Source organism: Tachysurus fulvidraco, chromosome 3, assembly GCF_022655615.1.
Source record: "Tachysurus fulvidraco isolate hzauxx_2018 chromosome 3, HZAU_PFXX_2.0, whole genome shotgun sequence".
NCBI lineage: Eukaryota > Metazoa > Chordata > Actinopteri > Siluriformes > Bagridae > Tachysurus > Tachysurus fulvidraco.
In genome coordinates this window covers 10540658-10560345 of record NC_062520.1, presented here as the reverse complement: position 1 = coordinate 10560345, position 19688 = coordinate 10540658, and the positions used below count along the sequence as shown (strand labels likewise).

At 38.8% G+C, this 19688-nt stretch overlaps 1 protein-coding gene across 2 annotated transcripts in view; it reads right to left on the bottom strand.

Moving 5' to 3' along the window:
• The window catches only part of kcnh2b (potassium voltage-gated channel, subfamily H (eag-related), member 2b), a 190562-nt gene that overhangs the window by 94 nt on the left and 170780 nt on the right, over positions 1-19688 (bottom strand). For both annotated transcript variants that reach the window (XM_027149854.2, XM_027149852.2), the window contains exons 7-16: positions 18257-18670; positions 14863-15253; positions 9252-9451; positions 7053-7305; positions 6393-6586; positions 6079-6181; positions 5658-5948; positions 4809-4998; positions 4425-4626; positions 1-3127 (exon numbers count right to left, since the gene is read on the bottom strand). The exon at positions 1-3127 is cut by the window's left edge and continues 94 nt beyond it. In XM_027149854.2, coding sequence (XP_027005655.1) covers positions 2894-3127; positions 4425-4626; positions 4809-4998; positions 5658-5948; positions 6079-6181; positions 6393-6586; positions 7053-7305; positions 9252-9451; positions 14863-15253; positions 18257-18670 — 2472 coding nt within the window. In that variant the 3' untranslated portion in view covers positions 1-2893. The remainder of the gene's footprint in view (positions 3128-4424; positions 4627-4808; positions 4999-5657; positions 5949-6078; positions 6182-6392; positions 6587-7052; positions 7306-9251; positions 9452-14862; positions 15254-18256; positions 18671-19688) is intronic.

The window sequence follows — 19688 nt, the reverse complement described above, 5'->3', positions numbered from 1 at the left end:
GGAGTGATCTGATATGGACTAAGAGACTATATTGATGCCCCTCAGTATTCTCTGACTCTAATTCTGTGATTTATAATGTCAGAATCTCTCTACTAATATTGTTACAGCAGTTATCAATTCCACAATGTCCATTCTTCCATGAGCTGGAAGTTAATGAAATCACTCTGGCAAGTGACCTGGAAGTACAGTGCATCTGTCTACACATTCAAAATTCAACAGCGAGTCAGCTGCCTTTTGCACCTCTATCCTTTGAGTGCAGCATGCAAATAAAATGTGCACAAAGGTATTTGTCTTGTATTATATAATCACCATCAGTGTCATTTTCATTATCATTATTATTATTAATATTAACATTCTTAACATAATAGTTATTTATGAAAAAAAAAAATCAAACGTATATATTTTCATCTACAGTTTTTTCTTCCGCATTTCAAAGCATGCCAAGGAAATGACAGATTCTGCATAGTGCCGGCTATATGAGTGCCAAGATTTGATTCCTTTACAAGACTCTTATGTATAGTACATAAGAAGGAGGGAAAAAAAAGCAATCCAGTGTAAATACATTAACAAAATAAATTAAAGCCAAGACTAAAAAATATATACATACCTAACAGTTGTTGGAGAAGTAGATATGTGAAAAAAAACTCTCTAATTATTTACATCTTGCAAGTTAGGGGGATCTGTAAAGTGCACAGCAGTACACTAAACAAATAACAAACACAAGGATTTTGGTTACATAATAGAGGTGACCACGAGTGTACACTAGAACACAATATGGTGTCACACACAATTGAAGGTTATGTTAGTATGTTGGTGATGAATGCGTTCCCATTATGAATACATTTTAAATATTGAATTCCAGGGATGTATATGCTGCATTGTCTGTATATCTAAACATTGTTAAAGAGCTTACGTTACCTGGAGAAAAATCTGATGAAGGCTAGAAAACCATTTCTTGCCAAGAAAGCAAAGTATCTGAAGTTGTTTTAACAGCACTCACCGTTTAAAATACATTCAGAATTTGACACAAACTTCCACACAACATCAAGCCACATCGTTGGAGAGAAAAACCTGTGCAGACAGTCGGTGCTTTGGTTGTTCGCTAAGGTGCAGCGTTCGGAAACATGAAGATCTGGTTGCACTGGAGTGGTTGCTCTAATTACATGGAGGTCAGCTATATTTTGGAGAGGTATTAAAAAAAAAAAAATCATGCTCGTACGAGAATAATGACTTGTTTATAGCGAATGAGTAGAAATCAGTCTTGCTGCACTTGTATCACTGTCTGTTCCATTAATAGCTATGTGCTGATTAAAAGAGAATGTGCTCTGCAATCTCCAACATGTTATACATTAGAAAAGAAGATTGTTGGTGCCAATCAACAAATTTGATTTTGCCTCCATTTCTTAAAAGAAAATAATCTTTGGGAAAATTCAGGCATTATCCGGTATCTACAAAAAAACCCCAACAACTTACGATTCAAACAGTAATAGTAATTAACCCACTCACCATAATGCCTTTTTTTGTCAGCTAGTGTTACTGTACTGTATATGGATGCTTGCCAGTAGCATGCAGCACAATAGTTCCCAGAGCAAAATGTTCTGCTACCTGAAGAATCATATGCAGCAATCTTCATCTTGATGGAGCTGATAAGCTTATTTTAAATGTGCCATACAGTGCATGTCGATTGCTGTACTGTATACAATTCAATTCATTTTTAACTTTACCTCATATCTCACACACATACACACATATACATAGATTTGGGTAAAGCAACTGATTTTTTTTTCTGCAGTCTTATCCAAAAAGAGAAATATATTAATGTGAGGTTGTGGGTTCTAGGGTTAAGTATTGCTAATAAACCAGGACGTCCCTAATAAATATAGGTATAAAACTTCATTTTGTCGAAACTTTTAAACGATGCAAACTTGGACAAATATTTTTAACATCACCTGACATCATGCAGGGTTTAATACAAACACATATTATGCTAACTTTAGCATTGAAGCCACACTATATCCTGCAATGCACAAAAAGTTGATATGTTCTGTTATGACATGGCTTTGGACACATCCGATTCCACCCTAATGCAAATCAGCCGATCGAGTATGTGCTCACTTTCCTATATGTTTTTAACCACAGACATTAAGGGAGAAAGAGGTGGTTCGACAGGACAGACAGATCACACAAGGTGTTTCTGTTAGGCCAGCTAACACTAAAAAGTTTAAGAAGTCTTTTTCTATTTTTTTTTTCCTTTTTTTTTTTTTTTTAACTTTGGAAGCGCTGCGAACATGATATAGATAAAGATTCTGCAAAATTTCAGTGCAAGACAGGATGGCTACTTAAATTATTATTTTCGTTATTATTCATCTATATTAATCCAATACTGGATAACAGTAATAAAGGGACAATTTTAAGATGGATGCTTTCCTTTGGGTGAATTCTGCTTTTAAAACAAAAGCCAATAAGTTTGAACAACGTTCGGCACACCTTGCTCACCCGCATTGCTCTTCATGCTTATTTAATGTCAGTTTGCTAACGTTTCCACCAGTCTTGAGGACATTTACAGCACAGATTTTAAAAAGGGCCTCCATCCTCATGTTGTACTTATGCTGATTACGGTCTTTAAGTCCGGTAGATTTGGACAGTCCTCCTTCAGCTCCACATACGCATGAGTCTCAACTCATCCCTCCATTCCCAACCCAAAGTCAGTGCAAAAATAGGAACGAAGGGAAAAGACCCCCCTCAGCTCCATGTGATTCGCAAGGAAGAGAAAGAGGGCTTAAACAAAAAGTGAGAGAAGTAGTGAGAGAGGCAGGAAAATGAGGAGCCTCGTCCCATCTGTGTTTACTCTCTCCACTCATTGTTTCTTCGTCCTCCCTCATTCGTTCCCTCCCTAGCTCCCAGGGTCAGAGCTGTGTCTTTGCGGTGTCCTTGAGTCCAGAGGTGTTTGTGGTTCTTGGAGGGAGAGGCGCCGCTGCATGTTGGGGTCTGGAGGCTCAGAGTTGTGTTCCAGGCTAGACACAGCCTGTGGGGGGGTGGCTCCTGGGCCAAGTAAGGGCTCCCTCATGAAGTGGAGAGACTCGCACGACTTGCCAGGGAATTCTTCAAAGTCCTGAGGGTCCAGAATCTGACAGATAGATGACAGACGTTAAACAGAAATAGGCAATTTAAAGGTAATTATAAATAAAGTAAATTTTATTGTCATCCCAATCATATTGATATAATGGCCACTTTATTAGTTACAAATTTTTCCTTCCAATATTCACTGGAATATATATATAGTCCATCACCTTTACCCTCAGCTTCTTTAGCAATACAGTGGCCAGCTTGGGGGTGTGTTTGTAGTCGTTATCATGTTGGAATACTGCCTGCTTGAATGTGGACACAATTGTCTTTGTACTCCTCACTTGGTTGTCACCACACATGCTTAACACCATCTGAACTAAATAGGTTAATCTTGGTCTCATCAGACCACAGGGCATGGTTCCAGTAATGTCTGTTTACTTATATCTTAATATTTAAGACTACAGTATAATGCACATATGCACATTGCCTTTTGTACATCCATGTGTATCTATATTCTATATCTTTCTATATTTAATTCCACATTATACATCTTTTATATTTTATTCTTATAGTTTTATTGTTTACTTTTATTTCACTCTTTTATAGCTATATTTTCATCTGTGTTGTATTTTTTAATAATTGCACTGTAAATGGAGCGGACCTGACTCACATTTCTCTGCTGTTTATGTATGCTCTATATAATTGTGTATGTGAAAAATAAAAATCTTGAATCTTTACTGAAAAGGTCTGTTTGTCTTCAGCAAACTGTTTGTGGACTTTCTTGTGCACCATCTTTGGAAGAGGCTTCCTTCTGGAACGAAAGAACCTGTAGACCAGTAGACCAGTATGGTCTGAGCACTAACAGACCGACCCCCCCACGCCTTCAACCTCTGCAGCAATGCTGGCAGCATTTCTAAACACAACCTCTGGATATGACATGACCACTTGCACTCAACTTCTTTGATCACCCATGACGAGTCCTGTTCTGAGTGGAACCTGTCCTGTTAAACCTCTGGTCTTGGCCACCGTGCTGCAGCTCAGTTTCAGGGTCTCGGCAAACTTCTTATAGCCTACGCCATCTTTATGTAGAGCAACAATTCTTTTTTTCAAATAATCAGAGAGTTTTTTGCCATGAGGTGTCATGTTGAACTTCCAGTGACTATATATATATATATATATTGTACCTAATACAGAGTTACAGAGTCATTTCCAGAGTGAATATGGTCACTCTGAAAATAGGCACATATTCACATTGTAAATTCTAGAATATGGCTTGGACAATAATTCTGCTCAACAAATACACGTGCATGATACGCTACGTTATATCTTAGTTTTTGTATCTGATATCAGATATACACCTGTGAGAGTGAGGATAGTCTCTCAGACTCCATAGTTGTGATAGTCTGGATGAGTGAGTCTTCAGGACCAGGGCTTGAGCCAAGGTACAGGGATACCTGGGGAGGTGAGGACACTGTGCTGTAGGCTGGAGGCACCATCGTCATCTGCCTCTGAAGCAATTGCATGATTGCACTGATGTCTGTGGACATACGGGTCTCCAGCCTTCAAAACAACATAATTAATTCATTATATAATGCACTACCGTATACAAGAAGGTTAAAAGTAGATTATGTTTTGATCAGTGATATCAAGTGATCAAGATGTCAGCTGTATTGTTATATTAAAAGGCAAGCTCCATTGGGCATGTGGTTTTTTTGAAGGAGTGGTATTTCTGCGCCTATGACCTGTTGAGTTGTGTCTGCAGCATGTCCAGCCTGTTCTCCAGCTGACTCCGCTGCTGTCTTGAGATGCTGTGTAATGGGGTGTTGTGCTGAGGTGGTGGTGATGGGAGATTACAGCGGGGCAGCTCCTGATACTGACGACCCCGACTCTCACCCCAGAAACTAAAAATGTTGGACACACCTGAGAGTGCACCTAAGGTAGTGAACATTATGTAAAGTCAAATTCAGTAAATTGTGCATCAAAAAAAATAAAATAAATAAAAATAAAAAATCTTCCTTTTCACTGTCACGCATTAATAGACTGAATATACTTTTTATTACAATCTTACTGTATGTAGAATACATTTAAACAATCACAGATTCATTATAATTAAGTGAAATAATAAAACTATACATTTTAACCTTATACAATATATCCATATCTGAATGCATGACAAAGACTCAGATGAGGCTATCACAGTGAGAGTGTTGCACAGGAAATGCCATTATATCCCTCAGAAGAGTGAAAATATGTTTATTTTTCTTCAATTTCTGTAAGACTGCATGGCTGCTTTCCCTAACGTCCTGATGGTTTAAAAAAAAAAAAAAAAAAAATACTGTTTATACTTTAATTCAGGACAGAATATATTCATACAATGATAAAACAATGATGATTAATCATTTTCTAAAAATTTCTGTACATTTTTATTCTGTTTCTATACTTCTGTAAATCTGCTTTGAGACAATGTCCATTGTTAAAAGCACTACACAAATTAATAGAATTTAAAATTGAATTGAAATGAAATGAAAGTCTAAATATTACAGCTATAGTTACTAGTTTTATTAGATTTTTTCCCCCTGCTTTGATCTTACCTGAAAGGGCATTGCAGGTGTTGCCCGTTTTAGGATCTGCTTCCCCCTCAGGGTTATCATTAAAGTTTGCAGACGTGCCTTCTGCTTGAGAGAGCTCCAATAATGTTGTTGGTAGAATGGAGCGTGTATGAACAAGATCCTCCCCGTCATCACCACTGGAGTGGGAAGAGATTGAACTGCGAGGCCCCTCAAGGTCCGGTTTTAGGCCCTCATTCTGGTTACTCCTGGCATGTTTCCTGTTACGTCGCACTGGCTTCTGATTCTTCTTGATTTCTCCTGCATCAGCATCATCTTACAAAAGACAGAAATAATACTAGATAAATGGCTTACCAACAGAGCAGTCATAAACTTTAAGGCAAGATAAGTTACATATCAGAACATCAACATCAGTACGTTGTTCTTATACTATTTTGGAAAGTACCTTTTTCTGTTCGCCGTCGGAAGGAAAGCTTTCTTTTGCGGAGTTTGTTAAAGCCAGTACAGTCTGAATCATCGCTGCTCGGAGACCCAGGAATCATGTTGGTCTACAGTAATAAGTCTCATATCATTATAGTGACAATTTAGCAAAGTGGTTCCTTTCCACTTTGTGGCAACAGTTTGGGGAAGTATGTGTGGAAAGCTTTGATTGTCAGATGTCCACATACTTTACAGTGCATATATTGCATGAGAGAGAGATGATGATGAAAAAAATATCGTTTGACTATTTAAGGGTCTCGCTCGGGAGTAATGACTTACATCTCTCAGGTTGAAGGTGATTTCCAGGTTGCTCCAGAAGTAATCTGAGAACTCTGGATACATGTCCAGAACCTCCAGAACATCCTCTCTGTGGATCTTGTGCAAGTCACAGTAGGTAAGAGCCCTGACATCAGCGTTGGACTTGCCTGGTCGAGCATACAGGTTGATAGGCTCACCAAATATATCATTCTTTCCTGTGGAAAATAAAGAATACAATATAAAGATAGGGACATTTGTTAGGTATATACATAGTGAATTATTTTTTGTTATTTTCTGTACCAAAAGAATAGCTGGAATGGTTGTATATAAGTTGGATAGGTACATATTAAGTGATACAAAGTTACTGATTTTTTTTTGTTTGTTTTTTTAATTTGCTTATACTGTAGCTGAAAACTGGTACTTTCATTTAATTTCCAGCAGATGGCAGTAAAGCCTGCAAAATCATACAGAAAAAAAAAAAAAAAAAACAACCCAAATATACTGCTGTGTATTGCTCAACACAAGGTGATGCAAGGTTTTACAAATCATCTTAGAAATACACTTCTTTAAAATGGTAACCATGTAATATCATTTTGTTACACTCTACCCAAGTATCAAATAAAAGAATGTAATCATTACTGAATAAATAATAATTTTTAAACCAAATGTTTAGGTATTTACCTAAAATGGCCACCACCACATCTCCACGTAGTATTTCAATGGATCCTCTGGAAATAAAGTAAAGGGCTGAAAGCACATCACCCGCATGGACCAACGTGTCACCCGGTGGGGCGTGAGTAGTTTTGAATTTCATTGCCAGGGCTCGCAGGCAACCTTTACTGGATCCTTTAAAAGCTTTACAGTTCTGCAGTAGAGTACGATTCAGATGCAGGCATATATCTGCCTGAAGACACTCAGGGAAGCCTTTCAGTACCTGTACCAAAGTTGAGGCCTCAATTAGCAGAGTTTAAACTAACATAAGAACACATTAAATATATACATAAAATATATAGTCCATTAATAAACTATTTAGACATTGTAAAATTTCCTTATTTGTTACTGTGTGATGTTATAAGATAAAAAAATAAATTAGGGAAAAGTGAAATGATCTGAATCCAATGATGGGGCTTGTTATGACCCTCAAACTGAGATGAAATACATCTTCTTTCTATTGATCAATCTTTGAGCTTCAGTAACTACTTTATGGCCGTCAGGGTCCTGTCAGATCTGAAGCTAATTCTGGTCACACTGGGTACAAAGCAATATAATATATCCCGAATAGGACACAAGTCTGTGTAGGGCACCATGCACACACACAGATATCCATGGGCAATTCAGCATCCGTCTATCTAGATATTCTTGGACACTGGGATGAAACCAGGGAACCAAGGGACAACCCATAAGAAAATGGGGAGAATAGACAGGAACATACAGACAGCAACTCAAACTCAAGCTGTAATCAAGGACCCTGGAGCTGTGAGGCAGAAATGCTACCTACTCAAGAACCATGTCACCTTGCCTACAGTGTCAGAATTCAGCTGATTGGGCATGACTGAAAATGACACAGCTATATTTGTTTAAAGGTGATGAAAGCATGCTTGTGTAAAAACAAGCAATGCAGTGAATGAAAAATTTCCATTGAACCATAAACGCTTCATATCTATAAAAGGAAATTAATATGTAGATATACTGGGAGGATTGAGGGAAAGATGAATGGATCATTGTACAGATATCCTGTTTAAAAGCTTCCAAGACATCCATCTGGGGCAAAGTTTCACCTTCTATGAGTGAACAATGGTCCAATAAATGAACTAAAATAACACAGAACTAGCATTAGGAAAAATCTAAGAATGTTTCTGAGTTGTCCAATGTAAGCCCGGACAGCTCTATGGCACTTCTGACCTCCAGTATGGTTCAAAGTTTTATCTTTCCACACAACACTGACTCAAAACACACAACTAAATCAATATAGAAGTTATTTCAGTATGAATGTCTTTAACTGGCCCACCTAAAGCCTGGAAATTAGCGTCCAAAGCAATTCCCATTCCATCCTGAAAGAGCTTCAGAATTTCTCCAGAGAAGGATTTTCAAATGTGCTATGACTGTAGCATCACTCCCAATATGACTTTTTTTCTATAAACCCTGCCAATGGTGTTTAGTTAAAATGCTAAATAAAAGGTCTGAGTGCTGATGATACTGCATGCACTGCCTTTGTGACCTGACATAGTTCAGTGACTCTGGCAGCAACCTATAACCCATTCTCAGATGATCAGTCAAATTCGGTCACGCCAAGCTATTTCTATCTAATGTCGTCCATCTCATCAGCCTCTTTCTCATCATGAAGTGTCTCTCTGTTCCTGGAATATCAGAGTTTGCCATATTTCCTCATTATTAGTAATGAGACACTGAATGAAGTGGGTGGAGGAGAGGACCCAATTTCACTCAGACCCATTCTGCTCATCAGAGAATTCACTTTCCATCACATAATGCTCTTCACCAGAACATCATTAAGAATATAATAAGTGAATGTAATGGATTAGTGCATATACTGGCTTCACAAAGTATTTCCTTTAGCCTTGTTATTTAACCACTGAAATTGGAAAAGGAAATAGCAAAACCATTACAATAAAAGAACAGTAATCACAGCACCCAGATCCAGTTTGCTTAATGTATGTTTGATGTGAAGAAAAAAAAGTAAAAAAAAAAAAAAAATTAAATGAAACACAGAATGGAAGCTATATGAGGTGAGGAAAAATATTTCTGAGTCATCTTTGAGTCATCATCCTAACATACAAAGAGAACTGTAGTAATATTAGCAAGCATTTATCTGATTATCATGCCAAACACTTAATAGGACATATTTGATTGTGTGTGACTCACCGCATTCATATCGATTCCATTAGTGTAGGACCAGGCATGTTGGAAATACTCCTCCAGTCTTTGTCTAAGTGGGTTTGGGATTTGGTGGAAACGAATAAACTCTCTGACCCGGAGCATCTGAGTGTGGTAGCGTGCTGTACCTGAGTATAGCCGCTGAATGATGGCTGACACATTTCCAAAGATACTGGCATACATGAGAGCTAGAAAGAAATAATTGAATAATTAAGCATAGCTCATATAAATATCATCCCATTTCATTTGCAGAGGTTATTCATACTTTATTCTTCTTACTTTCAGTACATTATGTACTTAAATTACTTTCAGTCTTAATATAATTTCTTATATTAGAGAATTAGAGGTTAGCGGTTTTAAAGAGACATACTCTAACAGTAATGAGGATATGAACATAGCATTTGTCTAATCATAGACATTTGAAATTTGCGTACCCCTGCCCTACCAAAAGAAGCACTCTACTTTGTATGGCCGTCAGGTCAAGGGTGATTTCTGGTCTATCGGACACGTTATTTTTGAACTTTTTCTGAATGTTTACTGACCACATTTTCTGCTCAAGGTTTGGGATTATCTGCCATGCTGACTGCTCTACTGGTTTATAAACATTTTCCTGTGTTTTTTGACTATGTACTTTGCAACAGCTTTTGGATTTTTTGCTGTGTTTCCGCAAATGAATTTCCTGTCTGGTGCTAGGGTGGAAGTATTCTGAGTTTCATTATAGAATACTTCACCTATACTGAATCCAGTTGAGATTTCCCAGCTCCAGGCCATTATCACCCACCATCATTATTGGCCAACCTGTCCCAGGGAAGTTTGAAGTCTCTGCAGACCGGTGCAGAGGGTTTTTACACCAAAGTGAAAGACCTAATTTTCTTTGCACATTAACCAAAGACCTACTGGGAGGACAATACCAAGTGTGTCCTTGTCCTGTATCTCCTCACCCGGAAGGCCCTGGACTGGGCCTTTCGAGGTTTGGGAAGATGACACGCAGGTACATATCTCATTTGTTTATTTTGTCTAGATGATCCTGCATGTTTTTCGAGAATCTTGTACAGGGGAAAAGAGGTTTCAGTGCAGCTTCTTCAACTACATCAAGGGGCTTGCACTGCCCCTGAGTATGTGATGGTGTTTTGGACATTAGCAGCACCGAATGGCTGGAAGGAATGAGCCATACATTGCAAGATGGCCTGTAAACATGAAAATGTGTCCTTGTCACAATATATCACCCAGGCCACACATCTGGACAATCTACTATGTAGCAAACACCCCAGCTTTCAGAGCCAACTAACCCCCCATCATGGAGACCATTACACCCCATCCCCTATGGGGGGCCAATGAAATTTGACCTAGTGAACGCCTACAATCTTGTTCGCATATGGGAGAAAGACGAATGCAAGACACCATTTTCAAAAACTCTAGGGGGCACTTTGAATATTTTGCAATTCCGTATGGACTAACTAATATGCCTTCAGTTTTCCAATCATTTGTAAATGAAACCTTTTGGAATCTGCTTTACCAAAATATCTAAATAGATGATCTAGTCTAAGTCTATGCAGGCCCATGTCAGCCATGACGAATGACAGTATGTACAGTCCTTCTATAGTTATTTAAACATGAGCTGATAAATGCGAATTTCACCAGGACACATCTCCTTCTTTGGATATGTTATCAGTCATCGGGAGTCAAGATGGGACGAGTAAGGTACAGACCTAAACCAATGGATGCTGCTTAGGGTAATATTTTCGTCAAGACCAACAACAATGGATTGAGTTACTGCCATGGGCAGCGTACACTCACCCACACCGCTACCAACCTCAAACCCTTCCAGTGCATCTCAGAATATCGATGCCAATGCTTTCATGCCTCCCTCCTCAAGCTAGCCCCACCACCAAGAGTACAAACAACAACATTTACATTTCTGGCATTTAGCAGACACCGTTATCCAGAGTGACTTACCTTTATTTTTAAATTTATACAACTGAGCAATTCGGGTTTAATGCCCTTGCCCAGGGGCCCAACAATGGTGGACCTTGGTGGACCTGGGATTCATACTCATGACATTCTGATCAGTAATCCAACAGCTTAACCACTAGGCCACCACATCCCACAACCTCCCTTCCACCACTCGAATTTGAGGAATCACTGTCCTATCTCACAACTCACAACTACCCCAGACTCCCGCAGGAGGGGGGCCAGCTTCAGTACCTTGTTGACTAAGAGGGATTGGTCCCTGCCAATGACATCCTAGACCCGTTTCATATCTTAGATTTCCACCAAGCTAACCCAGATTGCCCGTCACTAAGGCCCAGAGTTCAGCCACAAAGGAGAACACCTTGAGGTGTTCCAAGGAGGACGTTGCCTGCCTTGGTATTTTTTGACCTTTTGCCTTTTTCCTGACCACATTTTCTGTTCACTGTTTTGGGATTATCTGACATGCTGACTGCTCTACAGGTTAATGAACTTTTGCCTATGGGTTTTATGGTATGTTTTTAACAGTGGCTTTGGATTTTTTGCGATGTGCTTTTCTTAATAAAACTCTGCAAATGGATTTGCAGTCTTGTGCTACAGGAGTTTCATTTAATTCCAAAGTAAAATATAATTCCAGAATATTCTTAATGTTAAATATATAAAGTAGCATTAGCATAAAAATGACCACCAATATTTGTGAATTAAATGAAAGCTTTAAATGAAGTCAATGCAATAAAAAAATGTTCTCTTTCGATTGAAAGAGTCTCTTTCGACTGCATCATGGCTTGATGCTATGGGAATGCCCTTGCTGAATTGGTTTCTGAACACACACCAATTTATTGCCTGAAAGGGGGAGGGGGGGGGGAAAGCAATGTACATCAGCAAAACCATAAAAGGTCACCTATGTCACATATCTTCAGCTTCTTTGTCTTTCTGTTTGTCTGTCTGTCCATGTGAATTGTCTATCTACTTTGTCATCTGTCTTGTCATGTTTATTGCATCCAAAAAAAGCAAAACAATATGTCAAGTAAACGATATAAAAGATGCATGCTGCTGTGCCTCCACTTTTTAACAGAGGTTGACTCGGACACGCTTTGTGTTTGTTGGAGAGCGGAGCACACTGTCAGCTCTTGAGAGAGATGGCTGTATGCATTGTCAGAAATTTTTTGCTGAAAAAGTACAGATCCCACTGAGCTTTGTTTTCATGCCAGGTTCCTGTTCCTTGTGGCTTGAGCCCGACATCAGCCAAGGTGGAGCCTAGTCTTTGGTCATGGGACTCGCAGGTGGAGTTGGAATGACGCTGGCTGTGTAGAGCCACTTTTGCTTTTGTGGTCAATACCTACATGACTGCAGGTCAGTATACTTGCTGAGTATACTGGGCAAGGGATTGAAGCAGTGGCTAAGCTCCACCAGGCCACAGACTTAGCCCTCCGCGACACCAAGCAGACAGCCTGTGCTATCAGCTGTTCTATGGATTACATGGTTGTCATATAGGGGTTCTGTGTTTTAATCTCACATGGATAAAGGGGAAAGACAAGGACTTTCTCCTGGACACCTCGATTACCACTCGGGGCCTGTTCAGCAAATATGCTATTTCTCTCCTTCATGGGGTACCAGGAGGCTAAATGTCAATCGTCAGTATTCAGAGAACTAATCATTAGCTGTATCTGGGACCCGGGGCATTGACTAGTCACTCAAAGCTGCAGCTTAGCTAATATGGAGAGGAACAGAAGGCACATGTGGCTGCTTCTGGCACAGGCATGCCTGGCGACTCATTCGCCCTAGTCTTGTGTTCCAACAATCCCCCAGTATGTTGCGTCCCATGCCAGCTTACTGTTTAAGGGGTCAGAACAAGTGAGGTTTCCAGAGTGGCACCTCTCAGATAATTTGGCTGTTTGGCAACTTTTGCCAAATGCATTTCTATGGCTTCTAGACACTATTAAAATAGTTCCCGAATCCAGTTTGCCACCAGCCCCTTACTTTAGAGGTTTGTTGCCCATAGTGTTGTAAACTGATTATATGCCCTTATTGTATAGAAACTTTGCTCTCTTTTGGACAAATGGGTCATAGAACATAAGAGCCAGGCTGGATCCAGAAGAGCTACATCCAATTTTAAATCTGCTCACCTTAAATCATACTCTGAGGATGTACAGGTATAACATGCTGACCCTTAAACTCAATGTGTTACAAATCACATCAGAGGACTGTTTTTCAATGATACACACTGTCACATTAAGATTTGGCCAGAACACAAGAAGTCTAAATATCAGTATTATTGGTAAAAATATCATTAATAGTATCAGATTTTAGCTCTTTCTCCAAGCAACTTCATGAAGTGCATGGATGCAGCCCTGGCTACTATGCAACTTCAGGGCATCCATGTAATTCAATAATATAATCAATTGCCTCATTTTAGCCACTTTTAATTAACTGACAGTGAGACATCAAGATATTACCGTATATATTATATAGCACCATATATCATATTCACAAGTGCTTTGATCTCAGACTGAACTCCAAGGAGAGTATTTTTCCTCCCACTCAGAAGACCACTTTTCATAGGGTAATTTGGAATCCAACCACTATGCAGCCACAACTGTCTCCTGCATTAGGCCAGGACCAATCTTTCCTCCAGGCCTGGAAGCTGCAGCATCTTATGGCAGCAGCAGCTAACATTATATTGGTTCTACTGCACGAGACTGGTTCAGTTCTAACTCAAGAGCAGGGGTTTTAATCCCCACAGTCCAGGGTTAAAAGGGTAATGCCCTAGTGGTTTTGTATGCCTCTCTTGTGCCCACTTTCCACCAGAAACTGGGCACTGGTTCAGAGCTAGTGCTGGTTCAAAGTTGGTTCCACTGGCGAGCCTTCTAAGAACCGGTTTGCCTTTCCATGGGCTAGAGAGCCATCACAGAGCCAAGTCTTACATCGCTGTATACAACGTTATACAGCAAAGATAGCAACGGCAGCAACGGCAAACACAAACACAACATCAACAATGGCGGATGTTGCTTTACTATTAATGCTCATGGCTTTGTAAACCTACATTGGCATCCAAATGTGGTGCATCCTGATTTTAAATAATGTAAAAATGGTGCTAACAACATTCTCTTTTGTCTTGTTGGTCACAGTAACCCTGCCCCATCTCCTGACGCAAGCGGTTCTTAAGTCTAGACCAGCAATGTTTTGGTGCTACATAAGAACCACTTTTCCTGGTTCAGAGCCTGTGCTTTGGGTGTCGAAAAAGAAAGAACTATTAGGCTCTGAACCGGCACTCAAACTGCCTTGGTGAAAAAGGGGCATTGGAGCATATCACAAGGCTCTCCTTACAGTCATCATGATACAATGCCCATGGGTTGGGGCCTTGAACAGGCACCCGACAGTGGCAGCTTGGTGATGTTGAGGCTTGAACCCCAATGTACCAATCAACAACCCAGCACCTTAACCACCTGCTCTACCACTGACCTATATAATAGCTCAATAACTCAAGCTTCTATCAAGCTGTGATATACTGTATAATTTAACACATTTCATAGAATTTTATTTATATGTAAAATGTAAAGATCTTATTTGTGAACAAAATATCCACATTTTTGAATAAAAGACAGAATTAATTTATATTACTGATACTCACATCCGATTAGCATGACACAGATGGAGAAGATCTTCTCTGAGTTAGTGTTGGGTGAGACATTGCCGAATCCCACACTGGTCAAGCTGCTGAAGGTGAAATAAAGGGCAGTCACATATTTGTCCTTAATGCTGGGTCCTGAGTTGGAAATGGAGTCATTGTAAGGTTTCCCGAGCTGACCCCCTAAAGTGTGGAGCCAGCCAATGCCATCATCGTGTTCAACACTTCCAATGGCGTACCAGATGCAAGCCAACCAATGAGCAATGAGTGCAAAAGTGCACATGAGTAGGAAGAGCACAGCTGCACCATATTCTGAGTAACGGTCCAACTTCCGGGCTACTCGAACAAGCCTCAAGAGCCTCGCCGTCTTTAGGAGACCGATCAATGTAGTTGTCTTGAAAGCAAAAAAGAGAAAGAGATTTAAACTTAGCAAATGTAAATATTCAAGTTACAAATAAAAAACAGCACAATTCAAATGCTATTCAAACAAATATAAAATTCATTTAGATAGTTAACTGATGTAATTGCCACCCTAGTACCTATAATTAGTTGGTACTATAGGAAGGTTAATGAATTAGAATGAGTGCATCCCATGATTTTTTTGGTACTTTCCAACTCTTGATCTTTGCTTGTTTACTTTTATGATTATGATTATACCTTTGCCAGTTAAACCTGTCTGGTTGTGTTTTAAACACCTGGTCTGGATGATGAGTTTGATTGTTAGAGTGCATCTAATAAACTAAATGCTTAGCATACACATTTGTGTCCTGATTACAACCACCACACATGCCCTTTGTGACTGATGCATGTTAGATGAAATACTATGAGACATAAATATTCTCCTGAGTCCTATATGTGTGGTGACATAGAGCTACCATAATTCCTGGTCATTACACTTGTCACAAATGTCATTATATCAATAAAGCAAATAAATCTCAAAGAGATTATGCTTTTGGCATGTAGCCTAGTTTTCTTCCTTAGGGCAGAACTATACAGTGTTGAAGCTGAAGGCTGAAATTCTTCCACCATAAGTCAAGTCAACTTATCCATCAGGATCACAGATAAGAAAAGCATAAAGGGAGAAAACTTTACAGTACTGTATTCAGTCATGGTCTACTGCATTTTTTTTACCCCTTAAATTGTTGGCTTCACAATTTATTATTGTATTATATAAATTCAGTACATACAGACTGAAGTAGTTTAGGTCTTTGGTACTTATAAATCTGATGATTTTGGCTCACATTTAACAAAAATTAGAATAAAATCAATAAAAAAAACATTTTTAGTGAATTGTTGGCCTTCTGGAAAGTATGTTTATTTACTGTATATGTACTCACTACTTGGTTGGGGCTCCTTTTGCTTTAATTACTGCCTCAGTCTTCTTTGACAGTGGCTTTCAGCTCATTTGCATTTTTTGGTTTCTTGGTTCTCATTTTCCTCTGGACAATACACCAGAAATTCTCTATGAGGTTCAGGTCTGGTGAGTTTATTGGCCAGTCAAGCACACTAGCACCATGGTCATTTAACCAATGTTTGGTGCTTTTGGCAGTGTGGGCAAGTGCAAAATCCTGCTGGAAAATGAAATCAACAGCTTTAAATTGCTGGTCAACAGAAGAAAGCGCTATGTGCTCTACAATTTCTTGGTAAATGGGTGCAGTGAATTTGGGTTTCAAAAAAAAAAAACCACAGTGGACTAACAGATGACATTGGACTTGAAGCAACTTGGGCTATGAGCTTCTCCACCCTTCCTCCAGACTCTAGGACCTTGGTTTCCAAATGAAATACAAAACTGAAAAGAAGACTTTGGACCACTCTGCAACAGTCCAGTTCTTCTTCTCCTTAGCCCAGCTAAGATGCCTCTGACATTGTCTGTGGTTCAGGAGTGGCTTACCAAGAGGAATACTACAACTGTAGCCAGATTCCTTGACACATCTGTGAGTGGTGGCTCTTGATACCTTGAACCCAGCCTCTGTCCATTCCTTGTGAAGTTCACCCAAATTCTTGAATCGATTTTGCTTGACAAGCCTCTCAAGGCTGCAGTTCTCTTGGTTGGTTGTGCATCTTTTTTTTCTACACTTTTCCCTTCCACTCAACTCAAAGTTAACATGCTTGTATACAGCACTCTGTGAACAGTCAGCTTCTTTGGCAATGAATGTTTGTGACTTAACCCATTTTTGAAGTGTGTCAATGATTGACTTCTGGACAACTGTCAGATCAGCAGTCTTCCCCATGATTGTGTAGCCTAGTTAACCAAATTGAGAGACCATTTTGATGGCTCAGGAAACCTTTGCATGTATTTATTATTACGAGTTGATTAAATGTTTGACAGTCACTATTTTCACATTTTTTGAGGTTTTTGTTAAATGTGAGCCAAAATCATCACAATTAAAAGAACCAAAGTCTTAAACTACTTCAGTCTGTTTCACTATTTGAGTTGAATTAATTAAATAAATTTAATTTATTGAAATGCACCTGTAAATATTATATTCAGAATGAACTGGTAATGGGCTTTAAACAGATAAAAATGCAAACACGAATTTGAGATTCATAAGCAGGAAATAAAAACAATATTCCTTACAATTATTTACGTAGAAAGGTACAGAGAAAAGAATGAAACATCCAGTTTAAGTCACACTGCATCAGTTTTAACTGTTACAACTGTGGAACATTTGGTATTATTAGCCCTATTAGGTCATGTAAAAACATAAATACTTCCAAAGCTCTGAGTCTAGCTAGAATTGAACTTTCTGGCTAACTTTTCTAGCTACTAGAATCAATACCTGTCAAACCTAGCATTGGCAAAGTTTAGATGTAATATTAGAAAATGAATTAAACATGCTATTTCTACTTAGACAGATCTCGTGCCTTCTAGGGTGACAAAGGAGATGCCACGATTTACAAGAAGCTTTGCTTACTCCAGTATATTCAAATATTCAAACACTTTACTAAGGAGAGGCAAGGGCTGCTCAAATTCATCACTGCAGTTTGGTGGATTAATTATTTAGAATAAGAGAAGGTCAGTGAAAATGATAAATAGGGACAATTCTTGCATTCGGTTGATCAAATTAAATTATAAACTAAAATGTCATGATGCTAAATTATTTACTATACTATATTAATTTATAGATAGTAGACAGTCATTGCCTGGATTAGGGAGAAGAGAACTTAAAATGTCTAAATAAAAAAATGAAGGAGTAAAAAAGTATGATTATTTGTTATCATTTCTTCAAAATAATACTTAAGTATGGAAAAATGCAATACAATTACTCAAGCGTTTTTCACTCCAATTGTAATAATAATGCTTCTTCCACTTATTGTTATTATTATTATTTAGTAACGGAACTGAAAATCATGTAGGTATGACAGAGAGGAACAAAACCCTTCATCACTGACTCACCTCCTCGCCGTTGTCATAGATGAGCAGGTCAAAAGGGATGGCGGCCACCATGTCAATAAGAAACCAGCCTTTGAAGTAGTGCACAGCGATGCGCAGTGGGTGGCTCACCACCTCATCATTGGCGTTTACATAAGTGGTGCGGAAATTAATAAGGATGTCAATGATGAACATGATGTCAACAACAAGGTCCACGTTGTTAAGTGGCTTGCAGTATGTGCAGGTATCGTTCCCCTTCTCTGTGCCAAGCAGGAAGGCAGCGCTGTATGGCGTTACGATGGCAGTGTAGATCACCAGCAGCAAAATTAGCCAGTCCCACACAGCCTTGAAGGGGCTGTAGTGCAGCACAGTCCACTTATGAATGCGTGGTGCCTGAAGCTTGTATTCAGGAAGGACATCAGCGCCTAGTGACAGCACCTGAGGAAACACAAGCTGCTTATCATTATTGATATAAATGCAATTATCTTATTATTATTAAGCCACTTAGTATTTAAAAATAACATTGGTCATGGCCAAGTCTTTTTCACAGTTTTGTTTGATATCCTCACATACACACCATATATTAGTCCTGACTAGTAAACAGCTCCCCCCAGTGCTAGTTAAAGAATTACTGCTTACTAGTAGCCAGTAGTAATTATTACACATTATTCAACAAATTCTCTTGTATTCTCCATTTTGGTTTGGAATTCAATAAAACCTACTTTACAGTTGAAAGGGTCCATGGCTGCAAAACTAAGAACCTTTAATGGGAAAATTGCAATTCATATCTTTGTACTGCTTCAGAAAAATGCCTCTATTTCCTCTGATATGTTTCACTGCACAAGCCATTTATTTGTCTTTCTCTCTCTATATACAGTATATATAATATAATGAGGAAACATCTCAGGTATAAATATTGAAGAGAGACTTTGTAATTCATCAATGCACACAAGATTATATGATCCAAACAATAATTTACAGAATAGAACATGTGCACGATCTGGTAAGAAAAAAAAATCATGCACATAAATCTTGATTAGAAATTCAGCTTAGTACATTTATTCCTGTGTATGTTTGGTATGAAATGATAAGAGAAGTTAATAAGTTTTTGGTTTCCTTACTGTGTTTTTGGTATTACTTACTGTACACCAACTCAAACCATACCTCTGATATCCATGATGTGAATATGTTATCCTGTCCTTCGTATAACCTGTATCTTTTTCATGAACATCCCGCTAGCACACAACAGCTTCATGCTCTCAACACTTACTCGTATCATTCACCAGTAGTTCAACTGGCAAAACCTTTTCATCTGCATGCTGCTTTTTACTCTATGCTGATGGTCTTATTGGGTAGCCATAATCGGTGACGTCACCTCATTCCCCTGCATGGGCTGCAGATTAAGTCAGAAATTATTTAAATATTTACACTGAATAAGTTTAGAGTTTGTTAATGT